The sequence below is a fragment of the Petaurus breviceps genome, unplaced genomic scaffold (assembly GCF_028583685.1).
Source record: "Petaurus breviceps papuanus isolate PSGF00001 unplaced genomic scaffold, PetGlider_PUasm1.0 688, whole genome shotgun sequence".
NCBI classification, from domain to species: Eukaryota; Metazoa; Chordata; class Mammalia; order Diprotodontia; family Petauridae; genus Petaurus; species Petaurus breviceps.
Genome location: NW_027186457.1, coordinates 27,406,249 through 27,427,922, shown reverse-complemented (window position 1 = coordinate 27,427,922; position 21,674 = coordinate 27,406,249). Strand labels below are relative to the sequence as shown.

Sequence of the window (21,674 nt, the reverse complement as noted above, 5' to 3'; positions counted from 1 at the left end):
TGGAATATTTGATACAGCAGTTCTAACTATACTCCATCGCTAGTGTCCATAGATCTCTCTGTTGATCTGTGCTGGGAAAACAATTCACTGAGATCTTTTCTTGTATTTCCCTATTAGGACTTTGATTCATTTTCTAGATCTTTGCAGAGGAGTTTTGGGGGAGAGCTAAATTATACTTCTCCCTGCACTTGGCTCTGTGGAATTAGGGTTAGAAATAGAATTGGTACTATGGGAAGTGAAACTGATTGAATTTAGGCACTCATTTGCCATTGCTAAAGTAAGAGTCATCATCCTAGCTGATAGGGCTTTGTAGGACTCCCAGTCAAAAAGAGATGCCTTTGTCCTGACTTAACCCAATGACTTAACACCCTGCCCAACTCAAAGGATTCCTGTAAGGAGCCTGAACATCCACAAGTGCCCTGATTGACTCAGTCCAACAGCAGACTGACCCTTCCAGGTGAGACAGGGCACCCAAAGAGGAGCAGCCCAGCTGAGCTGTTGGTCCATCAGAGATGCTGTACTCTGCAAGAAAATGGCTCTTCCTAGAGCCATCCAAAGCTGAACAACTGCAGAGCAACCTGAAGGAACCTTTCTTGGGGAGAAAAAGGAAGTCCTGGGATTCTGGAGTTTAAGTGGCCTTGGTTACCTGCAGCTTATCACCACCGATCTTTAAGTTTCATGCCCATTATTTCCCCTTCCTGGCATCTGGGTGTGTTTGTGAGAGAGCAAGCCCCTGATGATTGAGGGAAATACTTGGAAATATTATCCTTGCTTAAATTAGAGTAAATGCCTTTGCTGAAGATGGGACTCTATTGGTTAAGGTGACCAAACTCTATCTAGTTAAGGTGACCCCCTGCCACAGGAGGTGCCCTGCATTGAGAAGTCACTCCACTTCTGAGATTGAATTCACTCCTCTGCAAAATGAGGAAAATACAAATCGGGTTAACTACCCCCTCCCCCAGCCCCAGGATTGTGGTGAGGATCAAGCTTATAGTTCTTCCAGATGCTGTGTATTCCAAACCTCCCTCCTTTAGAAGGCATCACTAGTGATCCCATCCCAGATCGCAGACCCCCTTTTGGGATAGAGGAGGACCCTCAGTTCCAGAGAGGGGGAAGTGACTTGGCCATGGTCGTTCAGCTAATCAGCAGCATAACCAGGATTCAAACTCTGGTCCTCAGTGGCCTAGATCCAGGGATCCTTCATGCTGTCTCTCAATTGACCCTCATTTATTTTTCAAGCCAAGTCTCCCAGAGTGGGGACTTTGGGCACCCCTTTCCCCTCATGCAGACACTCTTCTGTGTAATTTTAGAGTGAAGTTGTCTCGTCTGCACCATGAGGGGGTGGACGAGATGCCCTCTGAGGTCCCTGCCAGCTGCACGCTCTGCTTCCAAGTCACTTTGCCCTCTCTAGGCCTTATTTCTTCTCTCTTCTGTAAAAGGAGGGCGAGGAGGGGGAACGGGACCAACTGCCTCTGAAGTCTCTTCCAGCTCTGGGTCTCAGAAGGGCTAGACTAGCCTGTCCTCCTCCCAGGCAGACACTGTCACAGGAGGAAGGGGCCCGACTGAGAGCCCCCACCCCCGGCCTCTTCTTTCTCCCTCTCCTTCCCCGTCACCCCGCTCTCCTCTCCGGGGCTGACCCTCCCTGGCGGCCCCCCCGTCCTCCGCCCCCGCCCCTCTCCTCCGGGCTCGGGGAGCAGATGCGCCCCCTCCCTTCCCCTCTCCTCCTCTCCCCTGCCCTCCCCATCCCTGCCCCTCCTGCCGCTGCCGCCGCGGCCGCTGCAGCTGGTGATGCGATTCGCCATTGGATTAAAAATAGCCTGGTCCCCCTCCCTGCTCTCCCGCGCCCCGCCCCGCCCGGGCTCTGGCCGCCTCGCGCCGCCCGCCTGCCCCCGTCTGCTCGGCCGCCCGGGCCCCGCAGCCCCGCTGCCCTGCCTCCGCCTCCTCCCGCGCCCGTGCCGGTGCCAGCGCGGCCGCCGCCTCCTCGTCCTCGTCGTCCTCCTCCCTCCGGCCCTCCCGCGCGCGCGGAAGCATGCAGCGGGCCGCCCTGTTCGGCAGCCCCGGCGGCGGCCCCGGCGGCGGCAGCGGCCCGGGTCCTGGCCCCGGCCCCGGGAAGATGGCTGCAGGAGACCTCGGGGAGCTGCTGGTCCCTTACATGCCCACCATCCGCGTCCCCAGGTCCGGGGATCGCGTCTACAAGGCAGAGTGCGCCTTCTCCTACGACTCTCCGGTGAGTGCCGGCCAGGCGCGGGCTGGGCGGCTGGGGAAGGCGGACGCGGGGCGAGGGGTGGGGGGGCTCTGTCCGAGAGAGCCATCGATCCCGGCAGCCAGCCCTCGCCGGGAGCCGGGCTGCGCGGACACTTCCCCGCCCCCCTCCGGCCCCAGTCACGCTCGGGGATGGTGCACAGTGCACCCACCGCGCGCGGCCACTTTGGGGAGCTTTGGAAGTGAGAACCGGCCCCTCCAAGTCCCCAAGCCCTCGGCTGCGGGAGCCAGGGAGCTGCGGCCGGGAGCTCTCCTGAGCCAGCAACCCCAGCGCCCTTCCTGCGTCTGGCTTTCCAGGCTGAGGTTCGGGGGCCCCCTCACCCACCTCCCAAGTGCAGTCTGTCCCCCGCCCCCAGGGCTGCAGGCAGAGGACACACACAAGCAGAACCTTCTTTTTCTGGGATTGTCGATTCTGGTTAGGGATTCCTAGTCTCTGGACTAGCCCTCCAGAGTTGTGAGTTCTTCTGTGATTTTGATGGTTCCCCTCCACCCCCCTCCCCTTGCTTCCTCTCTGAGTGACAGGAAAAAACAGTGCTTTGGCACAAGTAGTCCTCAGGTTTCGAGTGCATCGAGATTACTTTTACTAAACTTCCTTCCCCCCAACGTGAGGTTTGGGGCTTGAAACGTACCAACACAAATTTGAAAAACTTTGGCCCAAATCTTGGCCTCAGTGGCTAGAGGAGGAAGTGAAGGGTAGATTACAGTTGTCAGGGCCAAGCATGAGTGGTTGGCTGGTGGCTTTCAGATTTCCATGGTTTTTGTGCCTGCGTGAAATTAAAAAACAAAAAACAAACCCCAAACCCTCCGAAAACAACTGAGTCTCCCTTTTGAGGAGTCAGAAATCACTTCCCAAGTCACTCAGCTGTGTGGCGTTTATCATGTCTTTTTGAGGACTGGTTATTTTTACCCACACTCTTTGGAGCTCATATGTCATCCAGCAGGTCTCCCTCTGGCTGTTGTATTGGGGAGGGGGGGTGGGCTGGCTGAATCTCTCCTTCAGTCAGCGACAAAGCAGTGACAATCTTTGTCAGACAGTCTCTGGGGAAGGCAAACCAGCCTGTGGGACACTCCAGAGACATGTTTTACCAGCCTGCTAGACTTTTTTGATTTTAAAGTACTTTTTGCTCCTCGGCTAACTAAAGACACTCATAGAATCATAGCTTAATGATCTTGTAATCTAACCCTCTTAATTTTGCAAATAAGAAAAGTGAGACGAAAAAAAAGTGAGGCCAGAAATAGTTTTTATGGATTTTAACAATTTGTAAACTGTTTATCTATTTTTCCTTTATGACTTTTGAGTGAGATCACAGGATTATAGCTGATCGTAGGGACTCTCTTTGGCCTTTTTTTGTATCCTTAATATAGTGCTTGGAACATTGTAGGTGTTTAATAATTGTTCCTTGGCTAATGGACTAATGAGCTGGAAGGACTGAAAAAAACTCTTTGGTCCAAATGTCCTCATTTTACAGGACAGGAACCCGAGGCCTAGGGAGGTTAGGTGGCTTGTCACATAGCTAGCAAGGGGCAGAGTCAAGTCTCCTCTAGAGTTTTCTGCCTTGAAATCACTTTCCCCCTTCCATCTACATAAGTTGCTCCTTTTATTTTAAACTTGAGAAGAGCCTTTCTAGGACCATTCCCTGAAAATTTGATAGTGGGTTCTTTCTTAATCTTTGGGACTCTGTTGACCATAATTCCTGAGGTCACTGCCAAGAATGCCATTAGAATTTGCTACTGTCAACAACATATTTTAAAATAACAGATTTTGTATGCCATGATTTTGTGTTCCTTGCCATAGCTTCCAAACGGGTAGAGATAGATGGTGATGCCCATGAGGCAAAAGCAACTGACATGTTATAAAGCATTGAACCCGCCCTCCCCCCCCAACTTTTTGAATTTCTTAGAATATTAACTTGGTGGGAGGTGAATTGGAGGGAGCCGGATTTTTTTTTTTTTTTTTAAAGCAATCGGGGTTAAGTAACTTGCTCAAGGTTACACGGCCAGTTATTTCTGGGTGTGGTGCTGAGTATCTGAGCCCAGGATTCGATCTCCAGGTCTTCTCAACACTGGAGCGGTGCTCTTAATCGCTGGGCCACCTGGCCACCCCTAAGCAATTGGGGTTAAGTAACTTGCTCAAGGTTACACGGCCAGTTATTTCTGGGTGTGGTGCTGAGTATCTGAGCCCAGGATTCGATCTCCAGGTCTTCTCAACACTGGAGCCGGCGCTCTTACTCACTGTGCTACCTGGCCGCCCAAGGGGGAGCTGGATTTGAAGTCAGAATTCTGGGTTCCAATCCTAGCACTGCCACTTCTTACCCATGTGGCCTTTGGGCAAATAATTTGTTTCTCTGGGCCTCAGTTTCCTTCATGTTAAAATGGAGAATTTGGACTAGATGGCTCCTGAGGCTCTTTCCAGTTTTCACTATTCTGTATAATCCAACCTCTCTATTTAATGTAGGTATAGGATGCTCACAAATAAGCATTTCTTTTAATAAAAGAGTTAGTTAACAAGCATTTATTAAACTCCCAATTTGTATCGGGACTGTGCTGAGTGCTTAGGATACAAATAAAGGCAAAAAACTCAGGCCATTCTCTGAAGTATCTCACAGCCTAATGGGAAAGACAATATGCAGACAATAATGTACAAACAAGATTTATTCAGCATGAATTGGAGATTATTTTAGAAGGAAGGCATGAGCATTAAAGGGGGTTTGGGAAAGGCTTGCTGAGGGTGGGGATTTAGCTGAGACTTTAGGGGATCCAGGGGTGGGGAGACACATACACACACACAGAAGGAGAGGGAGAGAGAGAGGTGGGGAAGGGGGGGGGAGGAAGGAGGAAGAGAAAGAGAGAGACAGAGACAGAGAGACAGAGACAGACATAGGAAGGAGGAAGAGACAGAGAGAGACAGAGACAGAGAGAGGAGGGAGGGAGAGACAGAGAGAAGGAGGGAGGGAGAGAGAGACAGAGAGAGAGCAGGCCAGGCTTGAAGGATACTGAGTGAAAATGCCCAAGAGATGGAAAGCTGTGGGCAAGGAGGCCAACGTCACTAGACTGAAGAGTATGTGGAGAAGTGTAAAAAGCCTGGAAAGGTAGAAATGGGCAAGGTTATAAAGGGCTTGAAAAGCCAAAGAAGGTGTTCTATTTGATCCTGGTGGTGACCAGAAAACCGGTGAGGTTTCTTGACTACCAAGGTGACATGGTCAGGCTTAAGCTTTCGGAAGATGAGCTTGACAAGTGAGTAGAGGTGGGGAGACCAGGCAGCAGTGAGGCAATGGGGACCTGCACCCAGATGGTGGCGGTGTCAGAGGAGAGAAGGGAGCATTTAGAGGAGATGTTACAGAATTGTCTAGAATGATATAATATAGCAAACAACTGTCTTGGAAATAGGCATTTTAATCATTGTCCTGGTCTGGTCAAAGGGAATGTTTACAAGAGAAAAGCTTGTTCAGTTCAGGTCCACAATTATCTTTTCAGCACCTACTATTTGCAGGACTATTTTGGTGCTGGGGATACAAAGAGACATAAAAATCAGCCCCTGCCTTTAAGCAGTAGAGTGGAACATGTACGTAGATAAGTAAATGCAAATTGCATACATTTGTTGCCCAGGATGGAAGGAGAGGGAGAGAGGGCCAGCAACTGAGGGGATCAAGAAATCTCTCCGTAAGAAGGAGCATCTGAAGGAAGCTAGGGATCCCAAGATGATGAGGGGAGGAGGGTGTTGCTGTGCTTCAGTTCAGGGTGGCACAGTGGATAGAGCTTCACACTTGGGGTCAGGAAAATTAAAGTCAAATCAGGCACTTACTAGCAGTGTGGATCTGGACAACTCTGCTCTTAACCTCAGTTTCCGTATCTGTAAAATGGGTATAATAATAGCATTGAAGTCATTGGGTTGATGTGAGGATGCCCTGAGAGGCCATCTACCACAGTCCAAGGTAGTAATAATAGTAGCAGCAGGAAGAACTAACATTCATGTCCTGCCTGCTATGTGCCAGACACTGTGCTAAGCTCTTTACAATTATCATCCCATTGGATCCTCATATTAATCCTATAAATTTGGTGCTGTTTTTATCTGTATTTTACGGATGAAGAAACTGAGGCAGATAATGGCTAGTGACTTGCCTAGGGTCATGCAGCTAGTAAAGTAATAGACCTGAGGTTTGAACCCATGGCTTCTGATTCCAAATGCAGTGATCTTGCCAATGTCCCACACTCTCTTCTGATTCTCATCCTTTGGTGAATCAACATATTTTGTTAATCTATAGGACAAGAAGGAAGAGAAGGGAGATTTTTGTTGTTAAAGCAGGGGAGGCTTGGGGGAAGAGGTAAGAGTACTGGATTTTGTTGTTGTTCAATTGTGTCGGACTCTTTTCTTGGCAAAGACACTGGAGTGGTTTGCCTTTTCCTTGCCCAGGGGATTAAGAAAAACAGAGGTTAAGTGACTTGTCTAGGACCACACAGCTAGTTAAGCATCCAACTCGGTTTTTCAATCGAGCTTAGATTAGACAGATCTAAATTCAAGCCCTGCCTCTGAGACATCCTTGCTTTGGGGCCCTGGTTTAAGTTCTTAAAGAATTTAAGTTCTCACTGCCCCAGAAAGCTCTTCTGATTCCAAATTGCAGAACAGCTACCAGACCTGCATTGGTGGAACAAGGTTCCTGACTGGAAATTCCCTATAAATCCCAATTCAGTTCAAAAAGATGAAAAAAGAAAGCAACATACTACCTAATATAGTTCAATATTCAATAAGATATTTTTTGATAAAGAGCTTTTTATGATGGTCTTCAACTCTAGAGAACTATTTAGAATCATATTTCCCATAAAAAAGTCTTGCTCTGAAGTGGATTTTTTTTTTTGAGGTTAGATAATAGGATTTAGATTTGGGACGGACATTAAGGATGAGCTGGTCCAACCCTTTCATTTTTTTGCTGAAGAAACCTAAGCCCAGAGAGGCAGCAGGGCTGGTAATAAGTAGCCGAGATTCAAATCCTAGTCTTCTGACTTGAAATCCATCACTCTTTCCTTGACCTCCTGGTACCTTAGAGAATGTGAGTGCTGCAATTTTGTTCTGGTCACCCATCTTCCCAAAGAACCAACTATCTCTTGTGTCAAATCATCTTGTGATTTCTTAATTAAGAGCCCAGGTAATCTTTTTAAATGTCACTAAGATCAGAAATTTTCATAACTATGAAAATTAAGCTATGTCCTACCCCAGCTACCCCTCCTCATGTTCAAGCTGCAACTTTGGGATGAAAAATTTGTTTTATTAAAGTTTGAAGTGTGTGTGTGTGTGTGTGTGTGTGTGTGTGTTTTATCTCCAAAGAAAATTTGTGATTCCTTTAAGGTGTGTGCAGCTGTTTCGGTTTTCAGATATCACTCTCGATTTTTATGAGCTAATAGGAGACACCTGTGGCAGACTACTACTATTATTATCATTACTGCTGCTTCTGCTTCTGCTGCTGCTACTACTACTACTGCTACTACCTACTAGCTAGTATTTATAGAACCCTCTAACATATGCAAAATGCTTTACAAATATTACATCATCTTATCCTCACAACAGCCCTGGAAGGTAGGTGCTATTGTTATCCTTATTTTACAGATCAGGAAACTGAGGCTTTAAGTGATTTGCTCAGGTGTCACATTGTAAATGTCTGACACTGGATTTAAACTTAGGACTTCCTGATTCCAAGTCCAAGGCTTGATCCTCTGTGTAATCTGAAAGCCATCAAGCCTATAAAACTCTCTGTGTGGCCCTGATGTTGGGAGAGGGTGTGATATCAGCTTGATTAGTGGTTTTAATCAGTCATTAAACAAGAGTCTTCCCCACCAGACTTTATTATTATTATTATTATTTTGCTTTTTGGAGGGGGGAAGGCGGGGTAATTGGGTTTAAGTGACTTGCCCAAGGTCACACGGCTAGCAAGTATTAAGTGGCCGAGGTCGGATTTGAACTCAGGTCCTGACTCCAACGCTGGTGCTCTATTCACTGCGACACCTAGTTGCCCCAAACTCGATTCTTTTAACTGCCTGTAGTTCCCCCTTTCCACCCTGGACATGATTTGCCCCCTTTCCCTAACCTCAACATTTTTCTTCTCCATTTAAACACTTACTGAAATTCCATCTCTTTTTCTAAGCAGTTCTGGGGTTGAACAGAGAACTGATCAATTCTTCATCCCTGTTCTTGGTGGACATGGATTGCTGATATTCCCTCACCCATAATTCCACCAACTTTATAGAGTTGGAAAAAGACCTTAGTGGTCATGTCTCACCCAATCCAACCCATGTCTGAACAAGAATTCCCTATGTAGGGTAGAAGGGAAGGTTCTGACTCTAGAGACAGAAGAGTGCCCTATGTATGACATCATGAAGTTTGTCAGTCAGCAAGCTTTTCTTTTTCTTTTTTTTCCCAATTTATTTATTTATTTTTAGTTTTCAACATTCATTTACACAAGATTTTGAGTTACAAATTTTTCTCCCTCTCTTTCCCCCACGCCCCATCCCAAAATAACAAGCTTTTCTCAAGCACCTTCTATGGCACAAAAATGGTCCCTGCCCTTTAGGGGTTCACCTTCTGACAACCTGTGAATAACCAGGTACATACCAGATCTAACCAGAACAGATGGCAGGCAATCTCAGAGGGAAGGGTAGGAAGGGGCCAGATTATGAAGGGCTTTGCAAAGCAGAAGACTTGATATTCAATCTCAAAGGCAATTGAGGGTTATTGGAGTTGATTGACTAGTGGGATGACAAGGTCAGCCCTTCACTTCAGGTAGATCCCTTTGGCAGCTGAGGGGAGGATAGACTGGAGTGGGAAGAGACTGGAGGCAGGGAGCCCAACCAGCAGGCCATTGCAAATGAGAAGGCAAAGGCCTGTACCTGGGTGGTGGTTGTGTGAGTGTTGAGAATGGGCAGAGTAAGGCAGAAATGACAAGATTTGGCCACAGATTGGATATGTGAGCCCGGCTTAAATTTAAATTTCCTAATCCTTAAAGTTGACTCACCCTTTATATTCAGTGCCTAGGGTAACCGTTAGCAGCTTCTGTTTTACAATGGAGTGTGCATTATAGTAGATGAAGGTCTTGGAGTCAGGAATCACAAGGTCACAAATTTAGACTAAAAGAGGCTTTAAAAGTTAGAGTCCAACCACGTCATTACCCCCTCCCACCCCTAACAGTTAAAGAAAGGAGGGTGAGATTTATCCATAGCAGGGGAAAGATATTCAGAGCAGTGTGGAGATATTCATTGAGGGCTTAGTTGATTTAGGTGAGCAAAGCTTTCTTGTTCTGATGTTGGTCTATCGTCTAGAGTCTGAGAAAAAACTCTAGTGTCCTGGATGCCATTTCCTTCATTTTGCAGTTAAGGAAACTGAGGCTGAAGGAGGCAAACTTATTTTGCTCAGGGTCACAACCAGCCCTGCATTCTTGGAATAAGTCCCATGTAGTTATAGTGTATGATCCTTGTGATATATTGCTGTAATCTCTTTGCTAGTATTTTACTTAAAATTTTTGCATCAATATTCATTAGGAAAATTGGTCTATAATTTTCTTTCTCTGTTTTGGTTCTTCCTGGTTTGGATATCAGCACCATATTTATGTTGTAAAAGGAATTTGTTAGGACTCCACCTATTTTTCCAAATAGTTTATACAGTATTGGAATTAATTGTTCTTTCTGTGTTTGGAAGAATTTGCTTGTGAATCCATCTGGTCCTGGGGATTTTTTTTAGGAAGTTCATTGATGTTTTGTTCAATTTCTTTTTAAGATTAGGTTAAGTGTTTTATTTCTTCTTTTAATCTGGATAATTTATATTTTTTAGATATTCATCCATTTTATTTAGATCGTCACATTTATAATATATATGTATTATAATGTATATATTTGTGTGTATACATATACATCCACATATATGTATATAAAATTGGGCAAAATAGCTCCTAAAAATTGTCTTAATTTCCTTTTTATTGGTGGTGAGTTTACCTCTTTCATTTTTAATACTAGCAATTTGGTTTTCTTTCATTTTTAAAAATCAAATTAACCAATGGTTTACTATTTTATAGATTTTCCCCACAAAACCAGCTCTTTTATTTATTAGTTAGATGGTTTTCTTACTTTAAATTTTATTAATCTGTCCTTTGATTTTCAAATTTCCTCCTTGATGTTTAATTGGGGATTTTTAATTTGTTCTTTTTCTATTTTTCTTAGTTGTATGTCCAATTCATTGATCTGCTTTTCCTCTGTTTTATTGATGAAAGCAATTAGAGATATAGATTTTCCCTTAAGTACTGCTTTGGCTGTATCCCATCAATTTTTGCATGTTGTCTCGTCATTTTCTTTAATGAAATTGTTGATTGTTTCTATAATTTGTTCCTTTATCCCCTTGCTTTTTAGGATTAGATTAATGAATTTCCAATTAACTTTTAACCTTTCTTTACATTGTCCATTATTGAATGTAATTTTTATTGTATTATGATCTAAAAAGTATGTGTTTACTATTTCTGCTCTTCTGCATTTGGTTGTGAGATTTTTTTGTACTGCTGAGAAAAGAGTACATTCCTTTCTGTTCCTATTTAGTTTTTGCCAGAGATCTATCATATCTAGCTTTTCCAGAATTTTATTTACTTCCTTAGCTTCTTTTTTGTTTATTTTTTTGGTTACATTTATCTAATTCTGAGAGGGGAAAGTTGAGGTCTCCCAATAGTAGTTTTATTATTTATTTCCTCCTGTAACTTAATCAACTTCTTCAAAAATTTAGATGCTATGCCATTTGGTGCATATATATGTTTAGTATTGATATAACTTCATTGTCTATGGTACCTTTTAGGAAGATATAGTTTCCTTCTTTATCTCTTTTGATTAGATCAGTTTTGCTTTTGCTTTGTCTGAGATCATGATTGCTACCCCTGCTTTCTTTATTTCAGCTGAAGCATAATATATTCTGTTCCAGCCCCTTACCTTTCCCTTGTGTGTATTATTTTGCTTCAAATGTGTTTCTTGTAAACAACATATTGTAGGGTTTTGTTTTTTAATTCATTCTTTTATCTGCTCCCATTTTATAGGTGAGTTCATTCCATTCACACTTATAGTTAAGATAGCTGTGTATTTCTCTCCATTCTATTTTTTGCTTTTTTTTAATCCCACCCCTCTCTTACTTCTCACTCTTTCTCTCCTCACAAGTGTTTTTTACTTCTTCTGATCACCACCTTCCCCAATATTTTCATATTTTATTTTTTGTATACAAGTCTCACATTTGTATTTGTCTTTGCTCCTTTCTTCCAGTCAGCAAAATTATCAAGCTTGAAAGGTGCACACCCTTACACTTATAATTGGCAAAACTCCCAAGATTTATACCAGTTTCTTGTTAATAACTTTGGATCTTAATTTCATCATTGATAAAAGGATGAGGTTGGATTTTTTTTTGCCTTTTAAAATTTATTTAGTCTTTTATTTTCCCCCCAATTACATGTAAGAACAATTTTTAATATTCATTTTTAAAACGTTGAGTTCCAAATTCTCTCCATTCCTACTCCTCCTTCCATTGAGATGGAAAGCAACTTGATAGAGATTTTACATGTGTAGTCATGCTGTGAAAGAAAACATAGACAAAAAAAACTAAAAAAAAATATGCTTAAGTGTGTATTCAGACAGCATCATTTCTTTCTCTGGGATGGATAGCATTTTTCGTGATAATTCCTTCAGAGTTGTCTTGGATCATTGTATTGCTCAGAATACCTAAGTCACTCACAACTGATCATCTCACAATATTGCTGTTACTTGGTACACAGTACATTTCACTTTGCATCGACCTATGTAAGTCTTTCCCAGGTTTTTCTGAGAGTATCCTGCATATCATTTCTTATAGTACAATAGTCTTCCATCACAGTCACATACCACAACTTGTTTACCATTTCCCAATTGATGGGCAAGGGATGTGGTTGGATTAAATGGCCTTTGAATTCTTTTTAAACACTAAGTATATGATCCCTTGAATCACAGAGTAGAATCTCAGAGTAGAAAGGGCCTTCAAGAGCCATCTAGTCCAATCCATATTTGAATAAGAAATCTTTTCTACAAGACCCTCAACTAGTGGTCATTCAGCTTTTACTGAACAGCTTTATTAAGGGGGAACCTGAGGTGGCTCATTCTACACTTGGACCCCTCTAATTGTTAATAAGTTTCCCTTAACATCAAGCCTATATTTGTTTCTCTGCAACTTTCATACATTGCTTCTAGCTCATCATCTAAAAAAACCCTTAAAATAGTGAATCCTAGCCTTTCAGGAGTTTTGACACCTTATCACTACTTGATTTCAAGATTCACTTTCCCTATTCCCCAAACTCCAAAACTTTGATAGACCTAGGATTTCCTTGATGTAGGTAGTCTCTTCAGTGATGCAAATCACAACCCGTCCATGCTTGCCATTCCTGGGTAATCCTTGTTCTCCAGAAAATCCTCCACTTGGGAATGCTCTCTCTGCTGTTGGAAGTCATCCTAGATCACTTGACATTATGTAGGTACCAGTAGAACACATGGCCTACCTATTGTGTATCCTTTACTCTCTTTTTGTGACCCTTCACCTCTTATGGTCCTATATATTTTTCATGATATCTTCTATGCCTCTTTTGATGTACAGATCTAAAATATCTGTGTCAATACACATATATCATCAAATTAAAGTGAAGTAATATTAATTTTACTTCAGCTATTGGGGAATTAAGACAATTGAGAACTTTATGATATTTGTATGGAGAGTTCCAAAGCCCGTAATACTCTCTATTGTCTTAGTTGTGCCATATGGGGATTGATTGAAAAAACTGGGTGATTAGCTGGAAAAAAAGAAGAATCAGGGTATATATATATGATAGCTATGGTCAAGTATTTGAAAAACTGATACATCAAAGAGGGATTTGACTTGTTTGGCTCCAGGGGTTGAGTGAGGAGCAGTGGGTAAATTGCAGAGAGGCAAATTTAGGCTGGATATCAGGAAAAACAGACACTTTGATGGTTTTTGAGCTGTCCAGAGGTGGAATGGGCTACTTTGAGAGGTGGCAGGCTTCTCCACCTTAGAGGTCTTCAAGTGGAGGCCCCGTGACCACTTTTTTGGGTATGTTTTAGAGGTAATTTTTAATCAGGTAGGAGTTAGAAAGGCTAGGCTCCAAGGTTCCCTGCAATTCTGTGACTGGTTCTGGGCACATCATTAGAAAAGACATTGATAAATTGGGCAGAATGGCTTGTGCTGTGGTAAAGAGTCTTGGGATCTTGGCATGAGATAATCTCTTAAAGGAAGTAGGAATGTTTAACCTAATGAGGAGAGTTTAAGGGCATGTGATAGCTTTTTTCAAATATCTATATAACTATTATGTGGAAGAGGGATTAATTAATCTCTTCAAAAAAAATAAAGTCGGTCCTCTTTCCCTCCCTCTAGCCTAAAATTACTGGTGTATTATTTTAAGAAAAGCATAGGCAGTTTCTGTCCTCAGAATGGGGCTGCAGTTCCAAAGTTAATCATTTCACAGGCTCATAGACTTAGTTCTGAAACCAAAAGGTTTGATCATTTTTGGCCTAGGGCACTTGTTCAGGGTCACATGGCCAGTGTGAAAGTGAGGTAGATTGCTGTTGTAAGTCAGAGATAATTAGAATTTTGAATGGAAGGACTGTTAGAACAGAGTTTGCCAACTGTGGCCTGCAACATTCCTGAGTGGGGTGCTGGATTAGAATGTGATTGGGGAAAATTTATCAAAATAAACAAAAAAAATAATATAAATTAATAAGAAATAAAAATAGATATTTTATAAATACAAAAGATAAGAAGTTATATATAATGTTAATATGTGGTTTTCTAAGGCAATCTGTGGCTTGCAGGGATCTTTATGTCTGGTTTCAGTGGCTCCCCATTTCTGTTTGTTTGACATCACTATCTTGGCCACTTCCCTCATTTTATACATGTGGAAAGTGAAACCTGGAGGGAGAAGTGACTTGTTTAGGATTACTCAGGCAAGTTCTTTAACTTCAAAGCTTTTCCATTAAAGTGGCCCTTCTTTGAAAGTCTTCAGGCACAGTCTGGAGGACATTTGTAAGGTGTGTTGGGTGTAGAGAGGGGCTTCTTGTCCATGAATACATTGGACTAAATGGCCACTGAGGTATCTTCCAACTCCGAGATTCTCCTCTTATCTTGTTGAGCTACTAGGTACCATCTTGAAAGAGATAGGAAAGCTACCTGTGGTTATATTGTTTGGAAAGTTGGAAGTCTGGCCAATCAATGAGTGAAAGAAAACATATTTAGGGGTGGCCAGGTGGCTCAGTTTGTAAGAGCACCGGCTCCAGTGTCGGGATGACCTGGGGATCAAATCCGGGCTCAGATACTTAGCACCACACCAAGAAATAACTGGCCGTGTAACCTTGAGCAAGTTACTTAACTCCGATTGCTTTAAAAAAAAAAGAAAGAAAACATATTTGTTAAGGGTTTACAATGTGCTAAAAATACAAATAGAAAACAAAGACATCCCTTGAACTCAAGGAACTATCCTCTAGTTGAGAGAGGAAGCCCATTTAAGAGAACTGAGCTGCAGGGTGGATGGCAAGGACCAGGGAGTCTTTGAGTGGGTCAAATGGCAGGGCTTAGAGAACTGGAGGGCTTTCATCTTACTAGAGGGCTTGTATTTGTTGACTTCCAGACTTTCTGAGCAAACATGTAGCTCTTGGGCTGCTGGCTGCTTCCCACATCTGTCACCCCATGAAGTCTGGGGGCCCTGGTGGGCTAGGGAGGGGTGAGTGGCATGGATAGCCAGGGACCTTTGCCTGGGACATATTTTTTAAAGAGTGAATCATGACATTTCAGATATTTTTAGCTTTTAGCATAATATGCTGCCTAGAAGTGCTTTGTTGTTCCCAGCTTGCCCACCTGTATGAGTGTGCTTGGGACACAGTTACTTGTGTGACTTTAGACAGCTTCCCCTTGCTGGACTTAGTTTGCTCTAGGTGGGACAGGGGGATAGCATGCTGGACTGAGAGTCAGGAAGACCTCGGTTCAGATCTTGCCTTTAGATACCTTTTAACCATGGTGCGACCCAATGTTAGTCACTTAACCTCTGTCTGCTTCTGTTTCCCTATCTGTAAAATGGGGATGATAACAGCACCTACCTCTCAGAGTTATTATAAGGATCAAATGATATAATGTGTGTAAAATGCTTTGTAAACCTTAAAGTGCTACATAAACGTGAGCCCTGATTATTAACTATAATAGTGATGACAGTTGGCATAGCATAATATATTAACTATTAATATTATATTGATATAATTATTATAACTCTAGTAATAATAAAATAAAACCGTTAAGGTCCTTTACAGTTTTAAACCCATTGATTCTGTGAGATCTCCTTTTCAGAATCATACTTTTCAGCAATACGGATATTCTCCTGACTGGCCTGCTTTTTTGTCAAAAGCATAATAAAAATGTAAATGGGAGTACCTTTTCTTGGTGCATTCTCACCCAAATAAACTCCCAAAATATGGACTTCTAGAGGTAGCATGAAGATTTAGGTTCAAATCTAGCCTCAGACACTTACTAGCTTTGTGACCCTGGGCAAGTCATTCACTGTTCCGTTCCCCAGGCAGCTCTCTAAGGTCATGAGATTCAGAGCTGATGTTGATCTGCACTGATAGGGGGATTCCTCCTTGGCAGTTCTCTATTACAATGAAATCACAGATCTGGTGAAAAACCAAAGCCAAATAAACGAGTATATAATCATTGAGCACTTCTTAAGCACCAGCTGTGTGTTAAGCACTTCCAGATACAAAGAAAGGCAGAAAACCAATTGGAGTGAGGGGGGTGTGGGGAGAGACAACAGACAAACCAGCCCCACATAGCATAGATCCGAGATAATCTCAGAGGGAGGGCCCTGGATAGATACATCAGGGGGAACTTAGGCTATCACTCTCAGCTTCTGTTCTTCATGGCTGTGTTTAGTTGTCCAGGTGTATACAGAGCAGGACCTATTTTTAGGGGGAGGAATAACAATGGCAAGAATTTAATGAATTTGCACATGCCTTGAGACTAGAGAGGTTGGCCAAATTTCAGAATGTCGTGGATCAGATGAGTAATGTATGTGGGGTACTTGGCCAGCCTTAAAGCCCTGGATGGGCATCAGTCATTATTATTCCTCTTCCCCTTCCTACTATTAGTAGCTAGCATTTTCATAGCACCTACTATGTGCTCGGCACTATACTAAGCATTTTACAATTACATCCCATTAGATCCTCATAACAAACCTGGGTGGTGGGTACTATTATCATTCTCATTTTTTAGTTGTTATTCACTTATTTCTGTCATGTCTGGCTCTCTATGACCCTGTTTGGGGTTTTCTTGGCAAAGATACTGAGTGGTCTGCCATTTCTTTCTCCAGCTCATTTGACAGATGAGTTAAATTGAGACAAACAGGGTCAAGTGACTTGCCTAGGGTTGCACAGCCAGTAAGTGTCTGAGGCTGGATTTGAACTCAGATCTTCCTAATTCCAGCCCTGGTACTCTGTCCACTGTACCATCTCATCCAGGAGAGCTTAGGTAGGACTTTGAGGTACCCTGAAGGATGGATAGGATTTGGGTAGACTGAGAAAATCATAAAGCCACTGAAGTTTATTATTGCAAGGGGCCAGAGGCAGCTAGGTGTTAGATAGAGTGTTCAAATTCTACCCTGACACTCACTGGCTATGTAACCCTTGACCAAGTCTTTTGATCTTTTTGAGTCTCAGTTTTCTCTTCTGTAAAAAGGGATTAATAAGAGCCCCTGCCTCATAGAATTACGAAGATCAAATGGGATAATATATCCAAAGCAGTTTGCAAGCTTAAAAATGCTAGATAAATGCGGGCCATCACTCCTGCTAGCCAGCAACACTATACTTATAAGAGTACCCCTGCTATAGCATACCCAAACAAGTGATCATTTGTGATCTGTCTGATGGCTGGCTTGTCTTTTTGTCAACAGCACAAAGGGGTGTGTGTGTGTGTGTGTGTGTGTGTGTGTGTGTGTAACAGGAGGGAGAGGGGGCAGAACCAAGCTTAGAATGGCATTTTAGGTGAGAAAACAGTATAAACAAAGAAGCAGAGATTGCTGGGACCTTGTGTGTGTATTAGGGGCCATTAGGGTGATTGGCCCAATTGAAATTAAGGGTTTTTGCTGATGTTTCATGGGAAATAATATTGGGTGAGTAACTGTTACTAGATTGTGTAGGGCCTGGAGACCAAGACATAAAGGATATTGTTTTTAGTGCACTAGGACGTAGGAGAGCATTGTAGAATTTGGAGATGGAATGGACCATGCTGAAAGTGGTATTCAAAAAACCCTAGAAAAAAATTGTCTATTCTTGTGACCTCCATCATCTCCTCTCACTCATTCATTTGCATCTGGCTTTTAATCTCATTGTTCATCTGAAATTACTTTCTCTAAAGTTACCAATATTTTGTTAACTGCAAACTCTGATGAACTTTTCCTGGCCTTCCCTCATTTTGACTTCTCTGCGTGATTTGATGCTGTAGGTTACTGTTTTCTCCTTCCTGGGAACTCTTATCTCCTTGGGATTTTGTGACCCTGCTGTCTCCTGGTTTTGCTCCCCTCTGCCTGACTGATTCTCACTCCCTTTGGCCTGATTATTCGTGTTGTCTCCCAAGGCTTTTTCTTGGATTCTCTTCTCCTCTTTCTGTATATTCTCTCTCTTGGTGATCTCTTGAGCTTCCAAGGATTTAATGATCATTTCTCTGCAGATGATTCCCAGCTTCGTATATCCATCCCTAGTCTCTTTCCTGAACTTTACTCCTGTATCACCAACTACCTTAGACATCTCAAATTGGATGTCCTTTAGGCGTCTCAAATATAATTCATTCTCTTTCCCTCCAAATCCTCCCTTCTTCTGAATTTCTTTATTTCTGCAGAAAGCACCCCCATCATTCTAGTCCCTCAGGTTTGTAAAATGCCGTGATGTTGTCTTTGACTCCTCACTTTTAGTCACTGCACAAATCTTGCCCATCCCTTCTCTCTGTGCTCAGCCACCCTCACCACCTCTCACCTATGGTGGTAGGCCCTTAGCTGGTTTCTGGACCTTATATCTCCCTTCCCTCTAGCACATCTTCCACACAATTGCCAAATGGATTCTTCCAAAGTTCAGGCCTGACTCTGTTACTGTTCTACCCAATAAACTCCAATGGTGCCCAGTTGGCTCCAGGATGAAACATAAACTTGTATCCAGCTTTTAAAGCCCTTTAGAACATAGAACCTAACCTACCTTTCCAGTCTCATTGTAATCTTTCTCCCTCCGGAGCTGTGTGATCCAGAGAAAGTGATCTCTTTTCCTCACACAGGATGCTCTGTCTTCTACCACTTTGTACATGGCCTTTCCTGATTGCCCCAACTGCGAGTACCTTCCCTTCCAAACTATCTTGTAGTTGGAAGCTTTGTTTCTATTCTTATATTTGTTATCTGTGTTCCTATATATGTACATGCTGTCTCCTCCATGGGAATGCAGGTCCCTTTGTGGGTAGGGATTGATTCATTCTTTATATCTTTGGCACCCAGCACAGTGCCCAAAACATGGTAGGCCCTGGATAAACAATTTTGAACAATAGCTATAACATTTTAAATGTGACTCCCCCTGCCACAACCAAATCCTATCAGCAACAAACCTATCAAAATGGAATACTGTGAAATTATAATGACCAAGTATGGCTCCAAAGAAGAGTTATGAGAAGGCGCTTCCCTCCTGTTTTTTGTAGAGGTGGGGGATAATGGGTGGGGAACATGACAGGTAATGTTAGATTTTTTTTGGATATATTCTTTATTTTTACTGAACTGTTCTCTTCCCCCTTCTCTTTTTTGTTCTTTGTTATAAGGAATTGTTCTTTGAGAGGGGAAGGGAGGATGCATTGGGAAGTATAGGGGATATAAAAATAAATGATATCAAACTGATTAATTCCTGTTTCTTAGTCATACATTAACCACGCTTATTCTCCCTCTTATACCTCACTCACCCCAAAAAGAAGAAAAAAAGGCACAAAGATTGCTATTGAACAAGGCATAGATTTCTAAATCAAGTTAAATAAATAAATAAATGAATTAATAACAATGCCAAAAACCATATGACTTAAAATCCCCACAAGTAGCACTGGAGGATCCCAAAGTGCCTTCTTTGGCAGAAGGGAGAGGAAGAGGAAAAGCACCCCATGGATAATCTGTTCTCAGTTAGCTTTCTCAGTAGCTTGGGATAGTATCTTGACCTGCTGAAGAGCTGGATTTTGGCATGACATTCAGAGGCCTTCAAGTAAGTTCCAGGAGTATAAATCTTGGGCAAAAAACAACAACAACAATTAAGCTTAAGGCTTATATGCAAAGTCCTAGATGCAGTTGCATGATGATAGAAAGTTCCAAGGATTGACGGTGCATGGGAGAAATAATTTTGCTTTTCCAGGAATATCTATTTGTTTTTAATATAATATCTGATGCTTTGGCAAGAAGTGACATTTTCTGAGTAACTTCGCAGTATTTTTTTGATTATTGTATTGGGAATTCCACCTGTGATGACTTGTTGGACAGTGGAGATGACCCTGGATTCTCTCAGGCTGAACAAGTAGGTGGGTAAAACCTGACTGGTCCTGTTGTGTGTGTGACTGCAGTTTTTGATAGTCTTATATTCTACTAAGGCCTGAAGAGGTTGGAATCTACCTGAAACTGGAAGTTAGCAGTGTGATTGGGGCAGAAAAGATAGATTTGAAAATCATCAGCATAGAGGTGGTAATTAAATCCATAGGAACTGATGAGAACACTAAGTAACGTAGTATAAAAGAAGGAGAAGAAAAGAGGACCTAGGACAGAAAGGCATGATCTGGAAGAGGATTCAGCAAAGTAGCCAGAGAAGGAGTGGTCAGATAGATAAGAGGAGGAGTGGTAGTCCCAAAACCTAGAGAAAAGGGAGTGTCAGGGAAGAGATGGTGATCAGGAGTGTTAAAGGCTTCAGAGAGATCATGGAGAATGAGGATTGAGAAGAGGTTATTGGATCTGGCAACTAAGAGATCATTAGTAACTTTAGAGAGAATAATTTCAGTGGAATGATAAAAAATGAGAAGCTGGATTATAAGGGGTTAAGAAGAGAGTGAGAGAAGAGAGAGTGGAGTCACCTTTTGTTCATAGCCTTTTTAAAGAATTTAGCTCCAAAGGGAAGATCTAGGAAGATCAGTCACTGAGTGATGCGAGTTTGGATATCTTTCAGTGTTATTTTCCTTTGCATTATGGTGGTCTCTGTGGAATTGTTTCATTGGTTCTGCTTACTTCACTCGGCATCACTTCATGCAAACCTTCCCGAGTTTCTCAAATGCTTCCTATTTGTTGTTTCTTACACTGCATTTCATTTCCGTTAATATAGCAACTTGTCGGGACGGCCAGGTAGCACAGCGAGTAAGAGCACCGGCTCCAGTGTTGAGAAGACCTGGAGATCGAATCCCGGGCTCAGACACTTAGCACCCACCCAGAAACACCTGGTCGGGTAACTTTGAGCAAGTTTCTTAACCCCAATTGCTTAGGGGTGGCCAGCTGGCTCAGCGAGTAAGAGCACCGGCTCCAGTGTCGGGATGACCTGGATCAAATCTGGGCTCAGATACTCAGCACCAAAACCAGAAATAACTGGCCGTGTAACGTTGAGCAAGTTACTTAACCCTGATTGCTTAAAAAAAAAAATATAGCAACTTGTCCAGGCATTTTCCAATTGATAAGTATGCCCTTGGCTTTCGTGAAGTGCTTCGCTACCACGCTATAAATATATAAATATTTTTATACAAATATCTTCCCTATGTTCTCTGATGTCCTTGGGATATGTGCCCAGTTGTGGTATCTCTGGGTCAAAGGGCTGTACTTACCCTACATACAGCTGGGAAATGAAAATAAAACACTTGTCTCTCCTTGGGATTATATGACAGATAATTTCCCTCTTCCTTCCTCAGTTGCTTTATATACAGCATAAGTAGGTTAAAATGATCCAGCTGATGAGTTGACCCCTTGAGCAGAGGTGACAGGGGCCTTTGTTTAATTGTTAACTAGTTGGCAGCTTGGAGGGTAATCCTTGAAAAAAAAAGAATAGAATGTCAAGGAGATCATCCTCTGTCTCCTTGTTCTAGCCAGAAGACGGTTCATGAACAGATAAGGATGAAAGGTAGAGTCAATGGAAAGGGCCCTGGAATTATGGTTAGGAGACACTGAGGATTTTTCTAGCTTTCCTCCTGACTATATTATGACTGGCCTTTTCCTTTAACCTCTGGATAACTGAACTCCCCATTTGAAAGGTGATGAATATTTTTGCCTTTATAGCTCTGAAGATTTACTTAGTAATTTCTCTGTAGAGTTTTAGGTGAGCATTGAGACTAGCCTTATTGTGTATTCCTG

At 42.6% G+C, this 21,674-nt stretch overlaps 1 protein-coding gene across 1 annotated transcript in view; it reads left to right on the top strand.

Annotated features, from left to right (window-relative positions):
* The first annotated feature begins 2,014 nt into the window (after window positions 1-2,014).
* USP13 (ubiquitin specific peptidase 13) overlaps window positions 2,015-21,674 on the top strand; it is a 131,489-nt gene continuing 111,829 nt past the window's right edge. The window contains exon 1 of the mRNA XM_069104415.1: window positions 2,015-2,227. Within this exon, the coding sequence (XP_068960516.1) occupies window positions 2,030-2,227 (198 nt within the window). The 5' untranslated portion in view covers window positions 2,015-2,029. The remainder of the gene's footprint in view (window positions 2,228-21,674) is intronic.